Below are 26,164 nucleotides of genomic sequence, written 5' to 3' on the forward strand. Positions count from 1 at the left end.
TTGGTACTACTTTAGTACATTATGGCATTGGACTAGAATTTCTGCATGAGGTTCATATCCCAGAGCTGAATATGACACCCTGTCACCTTCTCAGCATGCCCAAATTCACAGACGTCTTGTAATTCATCCATTGCATTTTTATTGCCAATTATTTATTGAATTCTGCTGTCATACCTTGCACCATTCTTTACCAAAAGGTAGTGAGCTACTGTGGCCTTGCTTAAAGTGCTTGGTAGTATTTTATATAATTTTAATTTGAAACTAAGTCTTCCTCGACTCAGTCCCATAAGTTTGAGGTCTATATTAAGACTCCAAACTTGGAGACCAATATCACATTTCTTACAGCCCAGAAACAATATAATATTGGCAAGCAGGTAAAATATGTGTCATGCATGATGCTTCTGAATTATGGAGCTAATTACGCTGAAAATAATTTCATTTTATGGCTTCTTTGCCATATCCTAATTTTATTCCCATTATCCACTATTACAAATTGTAGGAAGTGCCAGTCTGCTGCTTGGTGTGGAAAGCACCAAATAATTTAAATTACATCCATTGTGCTAAAATATTTTGTCTGAGTTATGTAAAAGACACATTTGGACACTGATCACTGATGTTCTTTTATACAGCAAGAAACCCAAAAGCTTAGTTTAGTAAAGAAGGATAATAAGCAAAGGTGAAAATGTTATGTCAGAAGAGTTGCTTCTATGCAGTAGAAGAATTTATGAATGCCAATCTAAAGTGGCCAAGTTAAATATTTTCTTCTGTACCAATAGTTTACAGCTGATTAACTCACTGTACATATGTTACTGTTACTTTGCTTATTGTCAGCATAAAATAACCAAGTCAAATGTTTTCTTCAATACCACAAGCTTTTAGCCGATTTATTTCATTCTACAGAATATTAATTATAATATATAGGCTACACAAAACCTAACTGTGACTTTTACTATATCTGTGTGTAAAAATGCACAACAGGATTTTCGGAATCAGTAAAAATCAAATTTCATTTGGAAACATTTACTACAGAAAGGTCTGAATGTAAAAAATAGATATCACTTGGAGTGGACAGAGTGCCCTATTCACAACGAATCCCTCAGAAAACTGGGCATGTAATTAGCCTTGTAGTTGACTCATTGAAGGACATGCAAAAAATGTAAGCCAACTGAAGGGCAACATACTGATCACATAAATGTGTGAAGTACCAGAAGCATCCCACATTTACTTACCATCCTTAAATGGATAACTGAAGTTGCAGACTGAATTACTTATAGTATCAAAAGAGTCATAACGTGATATTTTTTGTGCTCTCATGAGGAATACCAGCATATGATATAAAGTTCTAGGGCAGTTTTTCTGACACTGATGCATAGGACAGACATACTTTTTTATACAGCTTTTGTAAAGTTTTAAAGACATGATGTGTTCTAGTCGTTTCATTCATGAAGTATATTGATTAAATATATTTTTTAAATTATTCTATCAGAACCCTCCTATGTACTGATATGCAAGATATGAGTGGTGGATTTAAGTCAGTTAAATGCTACATTTTAACCACATATATGTATAGATGGAAAAGCAAATTGCATCAAAAGGAAAATTCACTCGAGAAAACTAAAAAATTGACAGACATGATTGCTGAGTGGTACTTATGCTCAGGAGGTGAAATGCAGTACCTGACAAAAAAATTCAGCAATCAGGAGACACAGTCAGGTGTCAAAGTAATTTTGTACGCGTACTCACCATTGGTGAGCACGTAAATGATTAATAGTTGCTTACCTGGCTTGTATGGGGCAGGAGCAGTATGAGATGTTGAGTGATCACTGTGGAGGACAGGGAGTATAATATCCCTTGGCCCATACTAGCTGCCGGAAGAGAGTGATTGGTTCAACGACCTTTCTATTGTTATTGGTTTAAAGTGAAGATATATCACAAGGTAGCGCGTTTCACCTGCATGAACGAAATGTTTATTCCTTGACTCTATGTTGCTCCATACCGAGCGAGGTGGCGCAGTGGTTAGCACACTGGACTCGCATTCGGGAGGACGACGGTTCAATCCCGTCTCCTGCCATCCTGATTTAGGTTTTCCGTGATTTCCCTAAATCGCTTCAGGCAAATTCCGGGATGGTTCCTTTGAAAGGGCACGGCCGATTTCCTTCCCCATCCTTCCCTCACCCGAGCTTGCGCTCCATCTCTAATGACCTCATTGTCGACGTGACGTTAAACACTAATCTCCCCCTCCTCCTCCTCTATGTTGCTCCATGGCGAGCGAAGAAAAGTAAGAAAATCGGAATGTGACTGGACTTATTTATGAGACAGGATAATGAGAGGACATGCAGAGAGTGTGGGCAATGAAACACAATGAAACAGTCATTGTTAGCCGCCATATTGTTTTTCTTTTTCTTTTTCTTTTTTTTTTTTTTGCTCACAAGTGATATGTGATGTTAATGTGGAGTTTAGTAACATTCCTAATACAGTTTGTATAATTTCCAAGGTAAATGCGGGTATTTAGTTTTGATCAAATGATTCTGTGATGAACTATTATGTACTACAAGCCTGTATAGGACTTCGAACATTTGGTGGTTGATGTTTGCTGTAGAATCTGCTTCAATAACACGGTAAAAAGAATAGAGAAAATTTTCTCTGCTAAAAAGAACTTATTTCACTCACAGACAATCATCGAATGACTAAATGTGAATGGCAGTGTTGGAGTTCGAGAAGATCCTATAGAAGTTTTCTTTCTATTACATTTCAAGAATTCTACAGGCAACCGTCAGAGTCGGCAGCTGCTTCTCCACCACGAGATTAACTTGTATACGTGTACGAAATTATGTATGCTGTGGGAGTAGTCGACGCCGATCGAGACAGTTCTCTTCACAGACATACAGAGTGAGAGACTACACAAACTAGTTCAGTAACAATGAGTTTAATATTACCAGCAGCTTAAAAGATTAATTTCTTCTTTTGAGCAGTAAAAATATAGTAAAGGAGGTGCCACAGTCTTGCATGAGGCAGTGTCCTGAGCATGTGACCGAGCTTGAAAGTGGCTTCATTGTGAGTCTCCATTTGGCCGGCTGGTTGGATCGTGTAGTATCCAGATTTGTGGGGCATTCAGATGTGACAGTGCCCCAATGTTCAGCTGCACGGGAATGTGAGGGCAGGCATTCTCACTGTCAAGGTTCCAGTTCACCACCCCTGATCATCACAAGTGGCGATCAGCATATTGTACACTGAGCACATTGTAACCCCTTCACAACTGTGTATGCCACCTGAGAACAAGTAATAAACTCTCTGTAACATTCTGTGTCATCACGCACCTTGATCAGAGACTAGCAGAGCCGGACTAGGGAATTATCATTCCACGCATACAGTGCTGTTAAAAGCACAAAACAAATGGGTGCATTTGGAGTGGTGCCATGACTGGGAAGCACGGACAGCTGATGAATGAAGTCACAATGCGTTCAGTGACGAATGGCAGTTCTGCACAATCCCAGATGACCTTTGTTGGAGAATATGATGGTGACCTGGTGAGAAGCCTCATTTAAGAATTTTTAACATGTTGCAACCTTGTCAGCAAGTGTGATAAATTAATATGTCAATAATCTGCCTCAGTTGCTAAATGTTACTGGTCTTTACCCAGGTTTCTGCTAGAGCAACTTACAATGTAGCGTCTGTGGCTAACTGACCGCTTTCCACGAAGTGGGGCCGGGGCTGTTCCCCAGTTAAGTAACACAGCTTGACACGGTACTTTAGCTTTTTATGTTTGACCGTGCCTTATTCTGGCATGTATTAGTTTATTTAAGATGGCGGCTAGTGACAAGAGTAAATCGTGTCTTAAGTGCAATAAATTAATAAAAACCACAGAAATATTTGTGATTTGTGGATTATGGTTAGAAAACAGTCTCACAGTGATTGTGCTGGTCTAAGCAACAATGAAATACGTCTCGTGAGAAATTCGAAAGAGCGAATTAAGTTTTGTTGTGAAGCATGCAAGTATGCCTTACATGTTCAGCTGTCGAAAGAGGTAGCAACTACAACAGATTGGGAAGCTGTACAATATTTAAGGGAAAGTGCGTCAAGTGCAGAAGTGAGTAATATTAACGAGACAAAAAGCTACAGCCACGTTGTAAAAAATAGTGTTTGTAATAATGGTAAAGGCGAAATCAAAAAGTTAAATGAACGATTAAAAAGTCTTCAGCTAGTTGCTGATATACTGAGATGAGATATCACTAAACTTGAGAACGAAAACCATGAGTTAAAAACACTGGTTGCGAGCAGTAAATGCCAAAAGAGCATACACAACTTAAACATGCATTCCTGTGAATGTAATGTTCAAAATTGCGCAAATAGGCCAAACTCAAATGCCAGTGAAAGTAACGGTCAAAACTGCGTAAATAGGCCTAACTCAAATGCCCTTCAGAGTGAAAACAGTGGCGTAAAGTGTGTAAACAATTCAAAAACTATTTCTCATGTAATGCCAAACAAAGTGACTAAAAAGTGCCTTGCTCACAATGAAATACATGGAATAAACCTAATCTAGTGTGCACAAATAAGTTCAGTGTGTTATCAGAAAGCAGCAGCAACCCCATAAACATTGAAAGTGAACAAGCCACCCAACGCGAAGATAACAACATTGTAAGAAGCTGCAAAAACATTGCCAACAGCCATAAACAGTGAACAAAGAAACATAATATGCTTTTTCTAGCAGACAGCCATGGAAGAAAGCTAGCAAATATTCTACAGGATGTGAATACGGATCTTCGTGCAACTGGCATCGTAAAACCTGGTGCGAGGACAGAAAATATTGTTGAAGACATCTCAGAACACAAGAATACAAGGGACAGTGACTTTGTTGTTTGTGTGACTGGTGCAAATGATGCAGCACATAATGAAGCCAAAACATGTATAACACGTTTGAAATTTTTTTTACATGTAAGAAAGATGGAAAACACTATTGTTGTGACGATACCTCATAGACATGACTTGATCTATAATTTATTTGTTAACAAAGAGATTCGCTAAACAAATATTAAAATCAAATAACCATGTTCAATTTATGCTAAATGCAATGTAGTGGATATTAGCAGACTTGAAAGAAATTTGCACACTGAACATGGTGAGCATCTAAATTACCATGGGAAAACGTTTTTGTGTCAGGAGATAAACAATGTTCTAAATGAAATACGAGCACACAGCAGCCTTGTCTCGAAAGACAGTCCCACAGAGCATGACTGTACACCTCCTCTTTTAGAGAAAATGACATTACAGACAAAGGAAAGTTATAAACCACATTAAGTGGAAACTGCAGGAGTCTAATTCATTTAGATAACTGTGCAACCATAGATCATGTAGTGAAAATAAATGAACACAGAAGATTCTGTGAAAGTAGAATACCATTATGTAGCAGTGACAGTTTCCTCCTCCTCCATATAAATGTACAATCTCTTAGGTGTAAAATCAATGAATTACAACACTGGCTCGATAAAATCAATTGCAGTGTACTATGCATCAATGAACACTGGATGAAAGACACTGAAATAGACTTGTGTGTTCCTCTTGGATATTCGTTAGTTACAAGCTACTGCAGAAAAAGTATTACACATGGTGGGGTCTCAATATATGTCAAAAGTAACCTTGAATTGCATTACTCAGTTATAGACCTTAGTAGAATATGCCTTGAAGCTACAATAGAAGTAGCTGGTGTGGTAATGCACGAACAGAAAACTGTAATTGTCTCAATCTATCGAATCCCAGGCTCTGATGAGATTGTATTTATAGAAAAAATTAATACTTTAATATTGCTGTTGTCAAAATATAAACAGCATAGAATTGTAATTGCAGGTGATATTAACATAGATATAAGGGCAAAGAGAAAAAATGTAATTCATATGATTAACACTCTGAAGTCATTAAACTATTACTGTCTCAATGAAAAACCCACTAGACTGAACACATGGCTTGATAACATAATTAGCAATGTACAAAGAGACTCCATACAATGTGATGTAATAGAATTAGGAATATCAGATCATGCAGGGCTATGGCTTCAAATAGAAAAGTCAGCCTTTAGTTCAACAGAGAGAGAGAAGTGACATATAGAATTCTAGGCGAATACAATGTAAACAAATTTATAAACCACTTAAAAGAAATGGATTGGACTCATGTAATGGATAACAAGAAAATGATTAATAAATGTTTTTCCATTTTCCTGACAGAGATCAAGCATATAGTAGAAATGACATGCCCTTGGTAACCAAAAGGTACAAGAGTAATATTACTCATAAGCAACAAAATACTAACAAGCGGTACACCCCACAACTTAACAAACTCAGAATACTACTGACGGTTATGAAAGATAAATCTCATAACAGTGATAGGGACAAGGAAAACTACACTAAGATGAGAAACCTTTACAGATTAGAAATAAAAAATGCTAAGTGCTGTGCAAATGATGAATATATTTTAAATTCTAAAAATAAATGTAAAGCTGCCTGGACTGTCATTAAAAGGGAAATTAATAATACCAATAAAGAAAGGACTATCCCTATTGACTGCAATATACTCAATGAATATTTTGTAAATAGCATCACCACCCCACCCATCAATTCTGCCTCTGATGCAGAAGCATTGCTCACTTGTGCAAAACAGACAAGAAGTGAGAAGTTCACTTGGACCTGAACCACATTAAATGATATTCATAAGTCAATAAACAAATTAAGTAATTCCAAAACAGAAGATTATTATGGACTCAGTAATCTCATCATTAAATGTATAGCAAAAGAAATTGAAATACCACTTCTCTCACTATCAAACAGAGTACTTGATGAAGGAATATTCCTCGACTGTCTTAAGCTCACAGTTACATTGCCTGTGTATAAAAAAGGTGAAAGAAACCTCTCAAATAACTACAGACCCATTTCAATAGTACCAATCATATCCAAGTTAGTAGAAAATTGTGTGCATAAGCAGATATACAGGTATTTTGAAACCAACAAAATTTTAAATGAACAAGTTTGGCTTCAGGTCACACCTATCAACTGTAAAAGGAGTAGAAGCTTTGGTGAGCAATGTTTATGAAGGGTATGAAAAAAGGGTATCAATGTTTGGAACACTTATTGACCTAAGTAAAGCATTTGACTCGGTGTCACATGACATACTCATCAAAAAGTTAAAATACTATGGCATTGAAGATGACACACTCTGTCTACTCAAATCTTATCCAAGAAATAGGTTACAACTTGTATATGCAAATAAGCAGAGGTCAGAAATACTCCCTATAGAAGGAGGAATACCCCAAGGCTCTGTTCTTGGACCTTTTTTGTTCATTGTCTATGTTAATGACTTCTCGAATTACATAACGTGTAAGAACATACTATATGCTGACGATATGACATTAATAAGTACAGGAGAGGACTTACAGAGTGTACTGGACAAAAATAGAGAAATGATGCAAATGGCTAATTACTGGTGTCAGGTTAACTAGCTGTGCATAAATCAAACAAAAACAGAAGAAATAATATTTAATCTCAAAGTAACTAAAAATGAAAACAAAACAGTGAAATTACTTGGAATAATCATAGACAAAAAGCTCTCATGGGAAGGACACACCAATTATCTATGTAGTAAGCTAGCACGAGTACTTTTCTTATTGTATAAATTAAGAATCAGTGTGAGCAAGCAATTGCTACTCCACTCATACTATGCTTTTTTTCATTCCCAACTACAATATGGAATATTGCTTTGGGGTAACTCCCCATGGGCTGAATGTATTTTCAGATGGCAGAAGAAAGCAATCAAGTGCATGGAAGGGTTAGCACCCAGAGAGTCCTGCAGAAATTATTTTAAATCTCTTGGCGTAATGACAGTGCCAAGCATGTACATATATAACTGTTTAATATATGCCACAGAAAATCTGAAAAAATTGAACATGAGATGTGATGTGCATGCAGACTGTACAAGAAACAGTCACCTGCTGGACTTGTCTTCCACAAGACTTTCTGTAGTCCATAATAACTATAAGTACTTAAGCATAATATTTTTCAATAAGTTACCATGCTCAGCTCGTACAGTACCACTAAATAAAAATAAGAATACATTGCAAACCTGGCTAAAAAACAACGAATTCTATACGACTGAAGAATTCTTAGAAACTAATAATCAAAGTATATGTTTTACCTAAGTTATGAAAAAAATGTTTTGATATTATATAAGCTAGTTATTTACTGTGATTCTTTTCTTATTTGTGTATGTAATTACTGTATAAAACATTGTTTTAGATAAAGCTGAAGAGAAGGTCTTTAGTTCCTTTTCTCCCCTTTCTGTAACTATTTGAATATCGTACTGAAACTAAAACCCTCTGTAAACTTTGACGAAGCCGATTGTATGAAAAATACTGAAAGGCTAATAAAAATATTCTATTCTATTCTATGCTTTTGAAGAAGGCTAGATTACTGTAGTTGAAACCTGGGTAAAAATCAGTAGCTGAGGTGGATTTGAAGCCTCATTTTTCGAATATTTTTGAGAGGCATGGCAGAGTTAAGTCTGGTATCTCGGTTGGAGGGACCATATGGTATGATTAAGATCATGGCTGGTAGTGACTGAGGGAACTCTGGCAGCACAGTGGTATGTCACGGATATCTTATGTCCTCGTGTTTTAGGCTACCTTTCATGTGACATGTCTCTGTGAACTGTTTGTGTGACATTGAGTTACTTCTGTGACCAGCAGGATTCCCAGGCCTATCCCTAGCTGAACATGTGTGGTGCCGGCTTGGATGTAAACTCTGTCCCAGTATCAGCATCCAGGGTATCATGGGCTTAGTTACAACGGTTGTTGGCCAGCTTCCATCAGGATAGGATACAGTGTCCTTATGACACCGTCCCCAATCAAATAAGAGCATGCATCCAGGCAACATCATACTGATAAGTGAGCTCATACTGCAACTTTCTCTGTCAATTTGACTCTTATATTGTAAACACTGAAAAAGCATCACACCCTCCCAGCCTACCCCTTCTGGGTGATCCACTTTTCTTTGTCAGGCTGCTTCTTTAGTATTGTGACACACACACACACACACACACACACACACACACACACACACACACACACACACACATACAAACACACACACACAGACATGTTGGTAACAGGCGGGTCCCTGTTATCCTGCTGTATAAGTATCCAGCTCTTCCTTCTGCATCCCCTAACTGACCCTCCTCTCTCATGGAGGAAGGAACTAATAGTTCTGAAAGGTAGGATAGTGTCATCACTTTAACTTGGCAGCACTAAATATTTCACCTCTTGATGTTAAGTACTGGCTAGCAGACCTCTCTCATAATTTTATAAACAAAAATTTAACCCTTCTATTTTTATGTCTATAAATTTATTAAAAGCCACACAAAATAAATCAGTGAAAAAGTTTCCTTTAAGTAATTGTAACCAAGACCAGTTAATGATTGTATGCAATGGGAATGAATCTCACACTCTGCAGTGGAGTAGCTACTGTTATGAATTGTGTGATGGACTAAAACTGAGCTTCAGACCAGGACTCTAATTTAAAGCCCCACAATTTACAGGCATTCCTCACCAGCCATGTCACAGCTTCATCCTCTCTGTGCCACTTCCCTACTTTCCATATGCTACATAAGGTCTCCTAAATGTCTTGCAGGATTAGAATTCTTGGATGAAAGGTTATGGCAGAGGAATTGCTTAGTCACCATCTATGTGTGGTCACTGCATCACTTTCTGTGGAAGGCAAGGGCCTCGATTTGAGTCCCCGCGTGGCACACGATCTCTGCCCACCAGCACGCTACTGGCAGGGCACACTTTGTAGCGGGCTGGAAGATTCACACTGGAAACAATCCACAGGCAGTCACTTTTATGCCAAAACATTTCTATTAAGGATGCTACTGCAGCAAAGTTTGCACAGGACCTTATGTGGGATTCCCAAAGTTGGAGGGGGGCTTCTTACAGACTGAACCTGTGTCAGATGGGTCAGGAGGCATGTCTGAGTAGCTGAGCAGGTATGAGTGTCATCTGCAGGAGGCAGAGGACTGGGTGCCTGGTACCCAGTTCTAACATATCAAGAAGCCTTTAAAGGAACCAGGCAGCAAAAACCAGTCAAAATAATGAACTGTTTTTTATTGTGTTACATTACACTACTTCTTCATGAACCAGAATATGAGTATGGTTTTTGTATGTTTGGTGCATAGTAATAAGAAAGAAAGAGCATTTTCTAAGCAGTGACATCTCCCCTTCTGTCTGCTCGAGCTGCATTTATTCTGGCTGCAGCAGACTCCCTTTCTCTTTACTCTAAAATTCTTTGACCAGTGCTTCACTTGTTGGTCAACCTCATGCTAGGACAGTGTAACAGCTGAACATCAAGAAACACGCTGTTTTTGTTTTACTCATCATAGTGATTTCAAGTAGTACTCGATTTTAGGAACTAATCATGTAATATTTATAGTTACATTTTATCTGTGCAGATCATGAATATGGACAGAATAAGGAAATTTAACAGTAGGAATAAGTTTGAAGGTAAGAGAGGACCCCTATCATTCTCTCTGTCCAGTGAGCCCTGAGTCTGGTGTAAGTGTCAGACAGCAAGTGTAACTGGTGATGAATATAGACATAACCAATCCCTACCAGTGTCAATAGCAGATGTTGTAAGACCTATCTATAGAGACTTAACTAGCAAAAACTTGCTTGCTAAATGCATTCATGGGAAAACTCAAAATCCTAAAGAAAGTTTCAATAACTGTGTGTGTGGGAATGATTGCCTAAAAGAGTATTTGTGGTCCTCAAACCTTCTAAAAACTGGTGTCTGGATGCAGTGTCCTGTTCAATGATGGATCACCCAGCAGGCTGAAACTTTTCATAGATATGGCCACAGAAGCTGAGGTGCACATGAAGAAAGCCCTATTGTCCAGTTGACATGCTGAGAATGTGTGAGGCTATGAAAAGTGCCCTACAAATAATGAAAGAGACCAGAATTCAAAAGAGGACTTCCAAACATAATCTGGAGGATATAGAAACCTACAGCAATGACATCTACAGACCCTGTGATATTTAACGTTGAATATAGTTTGAAAAGAGTGTATCAAAAATTTGAAATGGCTTTTCCCAAAAGTATGACCTTTTTAGCTTTAGAGATAATTTTCTCTGAAACTAATACAGGTATGTCAATGAAACTTGGTACAGAAATTAATTACATCACTTTCATTTAAATGTACAAGAATTATGGCAATCAAATAAAATGTTTGACAAATATTTAGATGTTATTTTTTAAATGCCAATTTTTTAGGTCACTGCCTTTAGTAGCATTTGCACTCTGATAACAAAACTATTGTCATATAAGTTATACACTTCAAAGAAAATATGACAATTTACGAATGTAACAAATTTGGTTTGATTAGAACCAATAATTTTTCAGGGAAGTGTACCAACATTAGCATGGTCAACCATAGGATATTTGCTCACAACTGGATCCTCTTAAATGCAAAAGAATTAAAACTGATAAGCATGAAAAAACACCCAACATTGGTGTAATATTCTATGATATTTATTTTTCCCCAAACCAGTTCTCAGCTGTTACACTATTGCCATGAACAAAGACAAATGTATCTGGCTGAGAACTCTTTGTACCTCACAATGATGCAACAGCTGAAAACCAGTTTGTAAAATGATAAATACTGAAGAATATCACCCCAGTGCTGCACATCTTTTCATCCCTAATGTATAAAATATTCTACATAGAACCAATGGGACAGTCAGTTAATGCAATTAAAACTGAGTTTGTGAGCAGGTATTAAACCTACATATCAGTCATTTGTGGGCCATGCACTACCAGTGCTATTACTAGAGTACATGCCATGGACCAACTCGAACTCTAAATGGTTTGCAGGCCTCACACCATTTCATACAAACATATAACCAAAGGGGAATAAAATCCACCAGAGAACATAAGAATTCATTGTCAGTAGCTGAAGACTTTGGGTCAGTGAATTAATGCAGGCAGGCAGGAAGCCAGACAAAAGTGAATAGGCTTTGTTTGCGGGCTACTTACCGAGAATGTCACTCTGTGGCAACCACTTGCTAATCTTCACATTAGCGGGTTGATTTGGCAGAGATTCTGTCTCAAGTTTCCACAGAACTTTTTGTTTCAACTTGGAGAATACCTTGAGGAACATATTCCTCATGTCTTCCGGGAAGTCTGTGCTTTTGATATTGCTCCCCATGCTGAAGTATATGACACCATCTGTCGCAGTGTCCATAAATATTTGTAGATCCTAAAATACAACACTTACTGTAAAAAATAGGTTTGCAGATATTGGTAATGAAAGAATTAATTACTTGCTATTGGGTGAACAAAATAAAGTTGCAGGAAGACTAATTATCTCTTCCAGCTCAATTATCAAGCAGCCAAAGTAATTGTGAAAAATTACTGTGTGAGGGGAAAAGATGTGACAAACTCGTTTCAGTAAAAGTAACATCTATTTATTTATTTAGTCTTTGCCTGTGGTCTCAAGAAGATGATTTTCAGCTGGGAGTAACGGGTGTGTTTCACAATTTTTCTATGCAGACAGAGTAAGAGACATGTAAAATCTGTCTTCTGGCTGCAGTTACCATGTTTGTTACACTACATTACAGCATATACGGTGTGTTTAACAATCCATGTTACATACTTCTAGAGGCTGTAGAGAGGACTTGGTAGACCAAGTTTTACTTAGGAACCCTTGTCAGGTAACATCATTCAACAAGCGTCGGTGCCTGTCAATGCATTTATATATACAGTGTGTCCCTTGTTGATGGTACAAACTTTCAAGGATGATGGAGATGGATAAACATATCAATTTGAGGTAAGGGTCCCTGTACCAGTAACAACTAAGTTGAAAATTATAAATGAAAACCGATCTGATACCTCTGACAGTGGAATTCATGTGCTAGCACTGTTGTTGCTAGGACTGTGTGGTAGGCAACTTTTAGAGGTGGAAGTATGGATCAAAACAAGGCAAAATGTCCTGTAAATATGGGCTCTAAAATGCATATCTGAGGAGCTATGAGCACTTGTTCAATACAGAAGACATGTTTCAAAGCAGTGAAGATGAACAACCATTCATAGCTCCTATGGCATGCACTTTAGAGCCCAAGTTTACCGCATATTTTTGCCTTGTTTTGTTCCATACTATCTCTTTGAATGTTACCTATCCTTCAAATCTTAGCAACAACAGTACCAGTACATGTACATATTTCACTGTCACAGGTATCACAATGGTTTTCTCTTATAACTTTGTGGCTGGTCCCGGCGGAGGTTCGAGTCCTCCCTCGGGCATGGGTGTGTGTTTGTCCTTAGGATAATTTAGGTTAAGTAGTGTGTAAGCTTAGGGACTGATGACCTTAGCAGTTAAGTCCTATAAGATTTCACACACATTTGAACATTTCTTATAATTTCTGACATGTTTGTTTCCAGCATAATGAACCTTATCCTTCTCCATCATGTTAGAACATTTGTAACATCATCTCAGAATCACCCTGCATTTACATGTACAATTATAGGCACTGGCACCTATAACTCTGATACTTGTTGTTGGGTGATGTTTCTGGACATGGGTTCCTATGTAAAACTGGATCTACTGAGTTCCCTCTGCAACCACTAGGAAGTGCATTGTGAAGCACTCTGTATACAATAAAAGTAAGCAAAATTACACTTTACAGGCACATAAAATCTTATTATATATTTCCTGTTGCAATGTAACACCTAAAATGTAGTTTCATTTTAAGTACTCGTATGTAAATACATTTCTTTATGAGATGCGCGTTTAAACAATTTTTAAAAATTTGATTTTGTTAATTGACAATATTATGAGAAGGAAAGTTGCTTCTCACCATATAGCAGAGATGTTGAGTCACAGATAGGCACAACAAAAAGATTTTCACACTTATAGCTTTCGGCCAATGGCAGGCAGGGGTGAGGTGGGGAGGGGGGACTGGAGTAGTAGGGGAGGGGGAAAAAAAGAAAGACTGGGTGTGGTGTTGAAATGACGGCTGTGTAGTGCTGGAATGGGAGCAGGGAAGGGGCTGGATGGGTGAGGAAAGCAACTGACAAAGGAAGAAGCCAGGAGGGTTACAGAATGTAGAATGTATTGCAGCGATAGTTCCCACTTGCACAATTCAGAAATGCTGGTGTTGGGGGGAAGGATTCATATCGCACAGGCTGTGAATCAGTCATTGAAATGATGGATATCATGTTTGGCAGCGTGTTAAGCAACAAGGTGGTCCACTTGTTTCTTGGCCACAGTTTGTTGGTGGCCATTCATGTGGACAGACAGTTTGTTAGTTGTCATGCCTACATAGAATGCAGCACAGTGGTTGCAGCTTAGCTTGTAGACCACATGATATATATATATATATATAAACAAAGATGATGAGACTTACCAAACAAAACGATAGACACACAAACAAACACAAACATACACACAAAACTCGAGCTTTCGCCACCCCTGGTTGCTTCGTCAGGAAAGAGGGAAGGAGAGGGAAAGATGAAAGGAGGGAAAGATGAAAGGATGTGGGTTTTAAGGGAGAGGGTAAGGAGTCACTCCAATCCCAGGAGCGGAAAGACTTACCTTAGGGGGAAAAAAGGACAGGTATACTATCGCGCGCACACACACACACACACACACACACACACACACACACACAGACACAAGCAGACATATACAGAGACAAAGAGTTTGGGCAGAGATGTCAGTCGAGGCGGAAGTGCAGAGGCAAAGATGTTGTTGAAAGACAGGTGAGGTATGAGCGGCGGCAAATTGAAATTAGAAATTAGCAGAGATTGAGGCCTGGCAGATAGCAAGAAGAGAGGAAATGCGGAAGGGCAAGTTCCCATCTCCGGAGTTCTGACAGGTTGGTGTTAGTGGGAAGTATCCAGATAACCCGGACGGTGTAACACTGGTAATCCCATTCCTGATGTCCAGGCGGAGCTTCAAGGAATCCTCAGAACCTTAGGCCCCCTACAAAACCTTTCACCTGACTCCATCAACCTCCTGACCCCACCAACACCCCGCACCCGTACCTTCTACCTTCTTCCTAAAATTCACAAACCCAATCATCCCGGCCGTCCCATTGTAGCTGGTTACCAAGCCCCCACAGAACGCATCTCTGCCTACGTAGATCAACACCTTCAACCCATTATGTGCAGTCTCCCATCCTTCATCAAAGACACCAACCACTTTCTCGAACGCCTGGAATCCCTACCCAGTCTGTTACCCCCGGAAACCATCCTTGTAACCATTGATGCCACTTCCCTATACACAAATATTCCGCATGTCCAGGGCCTCGCTGTGATGGAGCACTTCCTTTCATGCCGATCACCTGCCACCCTACCTAAAACCTCTTTCCTCATTACCTTAGCCAGCTTCATCCTGACCCAAAACTTCTTCACTTTCGAAGGCCAGACATACCAACAATTAAAGGGAACAGCCATGGGTACGAGGATGGCCCCCTCGTACACCAACCTATTCATGGGTCGCTTAGAGGAAGCCTTCTTGGTTACCCAGGCCCGCCAACCCAAAGTTTGGTACAGATTTATTGATGACATTTTCATGATCTGGACTCACAATGAAGAAGAACTCCAGAATTTCCTCTCCAACCTCAACTCCTTTGGTTCCATCAGATTCACCTGGTCCTACTCTAAATCCCATGCCACTTTCCTTGACGTTGACCTCCACCTGTCCAATGGCCAGCTTCACACGTCCGTCCACATCAAACCCACCAACAAGCAACAGTACCTCCATTATGACAGCTGCCACCCATTCCACATCAAACGGTCCCTTCCCTACAGCCTAGGTCTTCGTGGCAAACGAATCTGCTCCAGTCCGGAATCCTTGCACCATTACACCAACAACCTGAAAACAGCTTTTGCATCCCGTAACTACCTTCCCGACCTGGTACAGAAGCAAATAACCAGAGCCACTTCCTCATCTCCTCAAACCCGGAACCTTCCACAGAAGAACCCCAAAAGTGCCCCACTTGTGACAGGATACTTTCCAGGACTGGATCAGATTCTGAATGTGGCTCTCCAGCAGGGATACGACTTCCTCAAATCCTGCCCTGAAATGAGGAGTAGACAAGAGGAGAAATTGTTTAATACAGGCACTTAAACAATACAAAATGTGCTTGTACCAAAAAGAAAAATGATAAGAAAATCTCAAATAGAACAAGGCCACAATTAAAATTAAGGATGGAGTTTCAAGAAAATCATATTAGAAACATGGCAGAGTATTATGCTAAATTAAACTGAAATATTCATCATAAATCTTGTGGCAGCTGTTGGCTCAGCATGCATCAACCACCACCTCTGTGAGAAAAAACTTCTTTGACTTGTTCATCCTTGCGTGCTTTTTGTAGTTATATTTTGTACGCCAATGTTATTATTTGCCACAAGATTTCTGTGAAGACACTGTTAATAAAGTGTATATTATTGAAAAATGTGTCTCTAGTCCTTTCTACTACAATGTAGTACTGGAATACCCAGTGATGACTCCATTATTGTGCATTTTTATGTTGCGTTGACTTCCCTCAGTGATTATTGCTGTTTGTTGTCAACAATGTTTTCCATGATCAGGGTGTCATCACCATATTTCACATTGGGTGCTGTGTGCCAACCCTTTTGATCGAGTGCTGTACAGAATGTCATCTCAAGTATGTCGAATGTTGCTTTCCATGCTGCCTTCACATCTACACATCTACTGATTTGGTTTCCCTAACCCCCACCCACTGACAGCAGCCATCTTTGGCATTTCAAGTTATAGCACAATGAATGCCCAGCTTGAATAAATGATGATCGAACAGGACCCGGGACCCACATCAGACTGTGCGACAGGTGAGTATCAACCCTTCCAAATTATGTCTCTTTTTCAGCCTTTGGGCACTGCTGCCCTGTCCACTGAGATGAAGCATTCTGGACTCTTGCACAATACAATGGCCATAGCTGTTCATATCACAATGGTCACGCTGTCCGTGTCACCAGTATTTGTGCCAGTGTCATCCACGCCTACCACATCTGCCACGATATGTGACACTGTAAATTGCTCCCCCCACTATGACTGTTACGTTGAGTACCATCCCACTGCCGCCTTCCGCCATTGCTGTGATGAGAGTACTGCCCTCGTCTGGCACCAGGTTTTGTGCTGCTCAGGCCACCCTTCCCTCCTGGCCACCTCTCTAAGCTGCCTCCCCTCGACAGGGACCGCCCTCTCACATTGTTCATCCTGGTGGACTCAGTGCGTTAGCAGCACCACCTCTGACGATGCTTGCTTTGTGTGTCTCATCAGACATTTACATGCTGACTTGGAACTCATCTGTTATATCATCCTGACCCTGCCTCCTCCCCCCAGATACCTCAACACAAGACAGATCATTGTCGAGCATTTTTTTCGGTCACCGATAGATGCTTCGTCACGTAATTCATGTGCAGCAAACTGGTGACAAGATGCCCTCACACCTTGGGGGTCACCTGCATGCCATGTTGGTCCTAACATCTTGCCAGAGAGTGCCTTGTGGGCCATTTGTACTGCCAAGCTTCCTGTGAGGCTACAGTTACAGCTACAGCTCTTATGTTTGTCTACAGAACAACTGGAACACAGACTCTGACATGCAGATCATGTGTTTCAAGTCATGTGACACCATGAGCTTGTCACTTCTACGAAAACTGATTCTGCTTCCTGCATTGGCAGTCCTGATACAGATAGGGCTATCCCTCCTCCTCGCCCACCCAGAGTAAGTTATGCAAGATCTTACACATCAAGCAATGAAGCAGTGCAGCCACTTAGCGGCAGACCCGCCACACTACCTGCACTCCCTCCCCTACCCCCCCTCCCCACTCCTCACCTTCTACACTTGACAGTTCCCTGTGCAGCACAAAGAGAGGTGTTCATGTCCTACTACCCATCCTGCCTACTTGCTACACTATGTGGTCAAAAGTATCTGGACAGCCCCAAAAAAATACGATTTTCATATTAGGTGCACTGTGCTGCCACCTACTGCCAAGTACTCCATATCAGCGACCTCAGTAGTCATTAAAAATCGTGAGAGAGCAGAATGCGGCACTCTGCAGAACTCACAGACTTCGAACATGGTCAGGTGATTGGGTGTCATTCGTGTCATACGTCTGTACATGAGATTTCCACACTCCTAAACATCCCTAGGTCCACTTCTTCTGATGCAATAGTGAAGTGGAAGCATGAAGGGACATGTACAGCACAAAAGCGTGCAGGTTGACCTCATCTGTTGACTGACAGAGACTGCCGAAATTTGAAGAGGTTTGTAATGTGTAATAGGCAGACATCTATCCAGACCATCACACAGGAATTCCAAACTGCATCAGGATCCACTGCAAGTACTATGATAGTTAGGTGGAAGGTGAGAAAACTTGGATTTCATGGTCTAGCTGCTGCTCATAAGCCACACATCGCGCTGATAAATGCCAAATGACACCTCGCTTGGTGAAAGGAGCATAAACATTGGACAATTGAACCGTGGAAAAACGTTGTGTGGAGTGACAAATCACGGTACATAATGTGGCGATCCGATGGCAGGCTGTGGCTATGGCAAATGCCCAGTGAATGTCATCTGCCAGCGTGTGTAGTGCCAAGAGTAAAATTTGGAGGTGGTGGTATTATGGTGTGGTGGTGTTTTTCATGGAGGGGGCTTGCACTCCTTGTTGTTTTGCTGTGTCGCTATCACAGCACAGGCCTACATTGATGTTTTAAGCACCTTCTTGCTTCCCACTGTTGAAGAGCAATTCAGGGATGATGGTTGAATCTTTCAACACAATCGAGCACCTGTCCATAATACACGGCCTGTGGCAGAGTGGTTACATGCCAATAACATCCTTGTAATGGATTGGCCTGCACCGAGTCCTGATCTGCATCATATAGAACACCTTTGGGATGTTTTGGAACGCTGACTTCATGCCAGCCTGACTGACCAACATCAATACCACTCCTCAGTGCAGCCCTCTGTGAATAATAGCATACCTCGTGATGACTGGGTGTTGTGTGCTGTCCTTAGGTTAGTTAGGTTTAAGTAGTTCTAAGTTCTAGGGGACTGATGACCATAGATGTTAAGTCCCATAGTGCTCAGAGCCATTTGAACCAATCTAAAAGCTAGCTGCACTGGCACCTGAGTAAATGTATGCCTGTGAGAGTGGAAGCTGTCATCAAGGCTAAGGGTGGGCCAACATCATATTGAATTTGAGCATTACCGATGGAGGGTGCTATAAACCTGTAAGTCATTTTCAGCCAGGTGTCCAGATACTTTTGAGCTCGTGGTGTATGTTGGTTCGACACAAACTCTGGGGATGCTGCTTGTAACAGCCACCATCTGTGTGTGATGGAAAACTCACCACATGGGCTGCAGTAGGCTCCACATCCTGCCCTTCTTCCCCAGAGTGCCACCCTTCAAAGTCAGTAACCATCCAACAATCACCTCATGTCTAGACGCTTCTATTTGCTTAACACTTCAACCAACACAGGCTTCCTGATTGACACCGGTGTGGAAGCAAGTGTTATTTAGCATGCTCTCACTCCATCAAGCATCCTGCCATCACCTAGTACAGTCCGTGAGGCCAATAATTCAGACAAGGCCCATGGCGCAGCCATGCTAAAGCTGCAGCTCACTCCAAATCTGCAGTTCCCATGGGCCATCCACATGGCAGATGTCGAGAGTCCTGTCCTCGGAATTGACTTCCTTAAGCACTTTGGCCTCTCGCTGGACAACCAGTCCTTTGTGCTATTGCATCACACTTCTGGCACACTTATACTGAGTTCCCTCACTCTGCTGGCTACAACCCTATGTCTCACTGTGATACACTTGTCCATCCATCATCTGAGTGTATACTTCTGACAGCTCAACTTGCCAACTCCCTCGTTCGAGCTCTTACTCCAATGTTGTGACATAGATGCCCTTCATGGCAGCAACAACATGCTCCATCAGGTAGTTGCGGACGCTTCCAACAACCTGACACATGCAAGTCACATGGTCAATGCTCTTCCTGTCATGATACCACTTGCTACACATCCAACCAACAACACACACACACACTGCAATACTGCAATTCGGCAGACTTGATAGGTTTGTGACTCTTCTTGTATCAATGTTGTGTGTGATGTTCAGCACTCCCCCCCCCCCCCCCCCCCCCCCACTTTCACACCTCATGGCTATTTCACACAGCACCTGTCATAGGTTAATGACCAATGAAGTCCCTCCCATTCATTACAAGACAAGGCACCTGATGGATAACAAACTGCACCACTCAAGCCACTGTGCAGGAACTGTTAGACACAGGTATAGCCCACCCCTCGTCTAGTACCTGGCCTTCACCTATCCACCTGGTCCCTAAAACAGGCAGTACCTACAGGTTATGTGGAGACTACCGCAAACTGATCACGCACACAACTGACAATTGTCCTATTTCACACATCCAAGACTTTGCACAACAGCCACATGGCATGCATGTGTTTGGGATCACAGACTGTCGCAAGGCTCAGCATCAAATACCAATGCATGCTGATGATGTCCCCTAAGCAGTCATCATTACACCAATTGGTCTACTGGAACATGGTTTCATGCCTTAAGGACTGAAAAATGCCACCCACACCCGATAGTGCTTTATTGATTCTCTACTTTTACTGCTGTCATTCTGCTATGGATATGTAGATGACATCTGTTGTGGACTGACAAGACAGCCAGTCCACAGTGGCGGGTAACCGAAAGGCACGCGTTTACACACGCCGGCTGGCGTTAGGTCTGAAACAGGATACGTAATGAATGCTATAAAGAAAAGTACGTAGATGCTGGAATACTTAACTTTAATCCATCATTTGTATACAGCATTCTTGATGATACAAGTGAGACTCTCTCTAGAAATGGTTAATGACGCCTTGCTAGGTCGTAGCCATGGACTTAGCTGAAGGCTATTCTAACTGTCTCTCGGCAAATGAGAGAAAGGCTTCGTCTGTGTAGCCGCTAGCAAAGTCGTCCGTACTACTGGGGCGAGTGCTAGTACGTCTCTCTAGACCTGCCATGTGGTGGCGCTCGGTCTGCTATCACTGACAGTGGCGACACGCGGGTCCGACATGTGCTAATGGACCGCGGCCAATTTAAAACTACCACCTAGCAAGTGTGGTGTCTGGCGGTGACACCACAACATCCTTATCTTTTCCTCTTCCAGTGATGAACATGGGTTACAAGTCCTTGCAGACAATGGTGTCAGAATTAACAATAATAAAACTCACTACACTAGCATCACCTTCCTCGGTCATGAAGTTACCACTGAGGTCATTCGCCCAACTTCTGACCATGTCACTTCATCTACCTGACCAACTGCTACCTGAAACCTACTGTGATCTTTGCAGGTTTCTAGGTATGATAAACTTTTTCAAGTGCCATATATCTGATGCTGCCTCACTTTAAGGCCCTTTCATCAATGCTTTAGCAGGCTAGAACACTTCCAGATTACATAGAATGAACTGATTGGGTGCTATGTTACAAGCTTTTAAAAATCTCAATGCTGTGCTCTCCATTGTTGTCATACTTGCACACCCTGTAACCAATGCATACATCTCTTTTAACACAGATGCTACTGACTACTCTGTGTTCAACATATGGACCTCATTTCTCAGTAGACTATGAATGTCCGTTACATCAAACGTGCTGACAATATAATCACAGACTAAATGTTGAGAATTAACACCATTACTTTACAACTTGACCTGGACAAAATGGCTCACATGCAGCAGCAAAATCCCAAAGTACAGAACTTGTTACAAGACTCATATATGTCCTCTATAGTGGAATCCTGACAGCTACGTGCATCAGATACTCCAGTATTGTGTGACGCATCTGCCAGGACAGTGCATCCCATAGTTCTTTCCACACTGCGACTCACAGTTTTCAAAGGCATTCATGACCTGGCTGACCCATATATCAAAGCCACTATGCGTCTACTTACTGAGCATTTTATTTTTCTCAACATCAAAAGTGACTGCCACACCTGTGTCTGCATGTGACTTCCCTGAAAATGTAGCAATGTCAGTCAACATGTGCTACCTCCTCTTGGTGGGTGGGTGCTGTCCCTCTCACCAACATATCAGCCAGCTCAGTAGCCTGTGGTTTCATTCACACCTGGGTGGCCCACTTCGGCTGCCCACTATCTATCACAACAGATCAGGGTCGGCAATTCAGATCACTCACGTGCACTCAGCTCTGTAATCTATGTTGTGCTGCCAAGTTCAGTGCCACTGCCTACCATTCACAAAGTAACAGACTTGTGGAATTCTAGCAACATTCTGAAAGTGGTGCTCGTGTGTCACGGCAGGGGCTGGGTGGAAGTATTATCGTGGGTCCTCTCGGGCATATGCACCGCCTTCAAAGAGGATCTTCAATCATCTTTAGTCAAGGTACTGTACAGTGACTCGTTGGTCATTTCCACAGAGTATGTTGAGGACTCTCATCCTCTTGCCTCCTCCACCCTATGCACAATAGATGATTGTGTTTACCCACACATCTCAAACATTCATGTGCCCTCTCCCCATCTGCATTTCATTCACAGTGGCCTCCCCACCTGCAACCGTATTATGCTCTGTGGCAACTCAATTTGCATGGCTTTGCAGCTCCTTTATTTGGTCTCTCATAAGGTAGTATCATGCTCTAATAACAGCTTCATTATTCTCCTCAACGGTAAGCCATGAACTGTATCCCTGCGCAGGATAAAATCAGCCTGGAATATTGAAGCAACACGGTGCACGATCCACCACCCTGTGAACCATCTCAAGATAAGTATGGCGACTCATTGTTCAATCAATGCACACCGATTCTCGCTTCCCCTTCCAACCCCCTCCCTCCCAGTGCTATGATGATTCCCCTAGTGTTGTGCTTGGAACAGATGATTCTCCTGTGTTCATTCTGATGACCCATCTCTCACCAGCACCACTGAGTGTCCCAAAAATCTCTGTCAATGTCTCGTTGTTCACCTCCGAAGATCTTTCGACCCAGATCTGTGATGATACTGTCTTCCTTCTCCGTACCCCTCCCCACTCCTTCATTGACCCCAACACTCCCCACATTAACCGTATGAAACGTTACATAACCCTTTACCTCCTTTTTAAATGAGGCCAACATTACTGCCTCCATTGTTTCCGCAGGCCGGCATACTATTACGATCCTTCTGTGCGTATCCTCAACGTACTCCCCCTCTCCCGCCCCTCACATTACCTTAACCTATGCATGTTGTCCCCTCCACTCCCCTTTTTGGCACCAAGATTACATGCTTTCCTCATCTCCTCCTCTTGTGTAGAGCAACTCCAGCTTCGCCTTACCTTCGTGACAACTACAACGTGGCTGGTTACACTATCTCTCAGCACATCAGGCGCTCCTTTGTCCAATGACCTCCTCTGTGCTCTGCACTATGGGGGCAGGGGGCTCTGTAGTGGCAGTCAACTCAGCACAAGTTGACCTCCACCTCTGTGAGGATGAACTTTTTTAACTTATTGTTGCTTGTGATTATTTTAACCACGTTTTGTATGTCGTTATTATTTGCACGAGCTTTGTGTAAAGATGCTTTTAATAAAGTGTATATAATTGAAAAGTGTGTCTGTAGTATGTTCTACCATGATGTGCAGGAGTACCCATAGGCAAAAGCAGAAATTGTTTAATGCAGATACTTTTGTCAGACAGTACAAAATGTGCTTGTATGAAAAAGAAAAATGAGAAGTAAATCTCAAATAGAACAAGGCATCCATTAAAATTAAGGTTAGAGTTTCAAGTAAATTATATTAGAAATATAGCAGAAAATTATGCTGAATTAAACTGAAGCATTCATCATAAATATTAGTGAACTGATGTGCGTTGGCATGATGAAAATTTTGAGAGAAACAAATGAATATATAAGAGGACGAAGAGGAAGTAGAGCTCTTCATAAAAATAAGATTTCCTTGCTGACAAGAAATGCTAATGACAGCCAATTGTTTTAGCTATCAAGTTACAAGAGGAAAAAGTAGTACTCATTTGATTATCTAATAGAAATACGAATACTTCTTTAAAGCACATTTTGGGAAGGTGTTAATAACTTGCTAATGTGTCTTTCCATCTCTTTGGTATACATTAAATTTCTAGTTCAAAATTTGTATATACATGCTTGTTGGCAGATCCCAAATTTGGTGTTCTTACTATTGTCGTCTTCCCAATTATATTTTGCTGATAAGTTATGTGCTATATTTGTAAATGCTTGATAGTGGACTAATGCCAAAACTGCAATAGCAGAATAAACATTTGTACTGCCATAAGCAGATAATGATGTGCCTTACATATACTGGCTGTTTAATTTTTTTCTTGTGGTTCTCTTAAGTCATTCCCATTTACTGTCACATAATGAATCTTATTTTTCCATATACAGGATTCAATGATAAACCTAAATTTTAAATGTTTGAATCTTGCATAATGTGTATCAATCTAAAATTCTTTGCATTTTTTGCAATTTCTGGAAACTACACTCTAAGGAAAAAGAAGGTACCAGTACATAGCTTCTTTAAGCAATAAACTAAGTACAGTAATAGGAGCTAGATGTATCTTGTCTTTAAAATTTTTATACTAATGATGTATAGAAAATATAACTTACCTCTGGAAGTTTTTTTGGTGTCTTAATGTGCATGCCTGCTATTTCTATAATATTTGGTACTAAAGGCCTGGAGTAGTCAAAGCTGAAATGAGTGTTAAGTAGCATGAGAGAAGTATTGCTCTCCAGTTTTGCCAAAGGAGGTATATTGGGATCCTTGAAGTACTTCTGGACCATTTGGTCCAGAGCTGGAAGGTAAAAGTAATGGCGATAAGCATTGAAAGTGAGAGCAGAAAAAATGTTATATGTCCGCTGGAACAGGTTCATATTGGTCGTGTAGGCAACCCCTATCTCAGGGAGGTAGGACAGAGGGTAGGGGTTCCCCACCATGGCATGTGTCCATGTAGCACCGGCTCCAGTAGCACATGCCCCAACGATGGGAGTTTTGAACTTGTGTGCAAAAGCAAGTAGGCAGTCATGGAAAAAAGCTTCAATTATCAGGAGCTCAAACTTCTCATCTTGTGTATTAATAAGGCTTTGCACACCCTCATCTTCCATTAACTCTTGACAAAATTGCTCTCCTATCTTGAACATGAGAAGGAACTGTTGTTGGTGTGAGAGCTTGCCAAAATCCAAGAAATTTACTCCTGTAACAGAAAGAATCAAAATTCCATCTTTGATAATTATAGTCCTGTATATGACATACATTGCATTTAGATGAACATATGTGTAAAATAAACCAAAAATTAAACAACACTGCCCATACTACCCACATAGATGTTCATCCAGGTTATTCCTGGTTAATATAGTAAGTGGCGTGGGTCTTCAGTTTGGCAAACAACATTGAAGTATTTATGTATTCCAGATTTTAACATCTGCCTACTTTAAAATACATGTTTGTGTAACTGGTGCAGATAATGTAGCACATAATGAAGCCAAAAAGTGTATAACAGGTTTTAAATTTTTTAAAGATGTAAGTAAGGTGGAAAACACTATTGTTGTGACAATACCTCATAGACATGACTTGATCTATAATTCAGGTGTTAACAAAGAGATTCACAAAACAAATATTAAAATCAAACAACTATGTTCCATTTATGCTAAATGCATATTAGCAGACTTGAAAGAAATTTGCACACTGAACATGGTGAGCATCTAAATTACCATGGGAAAACATTTTTGTGTCAGGAGATAAACAAAGTTGTAAATGAAATATGAGCAAGCAGCAGCCTTGTCTTAAAAGACAGTCCCACAGAGCATGACTGTACACCTCCTTTTTTAGAGAAAACGACATTGCAGATGAAGGAAAGTTCAAAACCACGTTAAGTGGAAACTGCAGCAGTCTAATTCATTCAGATAATTGTGCAACCCTAGATCATGTAGCGAGAATTAATGAATACAGAAAGTTCTGTGAAAGTAGAATACCATTATGTAGCAGTGACAGTTTCCTCCTCCTGCATATAAATGTACAATCTCTTAGGTGTAAAATCAATGAATTACAACACTGACTCGATAAAATCAACTGCAGTGTTCTATGCATCAATGAACACTGG

The 26,164-nt window shown here is 40.8% G+C and overlaps 1 protein-coding gene and 1 non-coding gene across 2 annotated transcripts in view; one reads left to right on the plus strand and one right to left on the minus strand.

Moving 5' to 3' along the window:
• Positions 1-26,164, minus strand: part of LOC126100345 (UDP-glucosyltransferase 2-like) — a 70,207-nt gene that overhangs the window by 7,393 nt on the left and 36,650 nt on the right. The window contains exons 3-4 of the mRNA XM_049910957.1: positions 24,675-25,258; positions 12,063-12,285 (exon numbers count right to left, since the gene is read on the minus strand). Of these exons, the coding sequence (XP_049766914.1) occupies positions 12,063-12,285; positions 24,675-25,258 (807 nt within the window). The remainder of the gene's footprint in view (positions 1-12,062; positions 12,286-24,674; positions 25,259-26,164) is intronic.
• Trnaa-cgc (transfer RNA alanine (anticodon CGC)) lies at positions 1,999-2,071 on the plus strand. The gene has a single exon. It is a non-coding gene; the product is annotated as a tRNA-Ala (tRNA).

The sequence above is a fragment of the Schistocerca cancellata genome, chromosome 9, assembly GCF_023864275.1.
Source record: "Schistocerca cancellata isolate TAMUIC-IGC-003103 chromosome 9, iqSchCanc2.1, whole genome shotgun sequence".
In the NCBI taxonomy this organism is placed as follows: domain Eukaryota; kingdom Metazoa; phylum Arthropoda; class Insecta; order Orthoptera; family Acrididae; genus Schistocerca; species Schistocerca cancellata.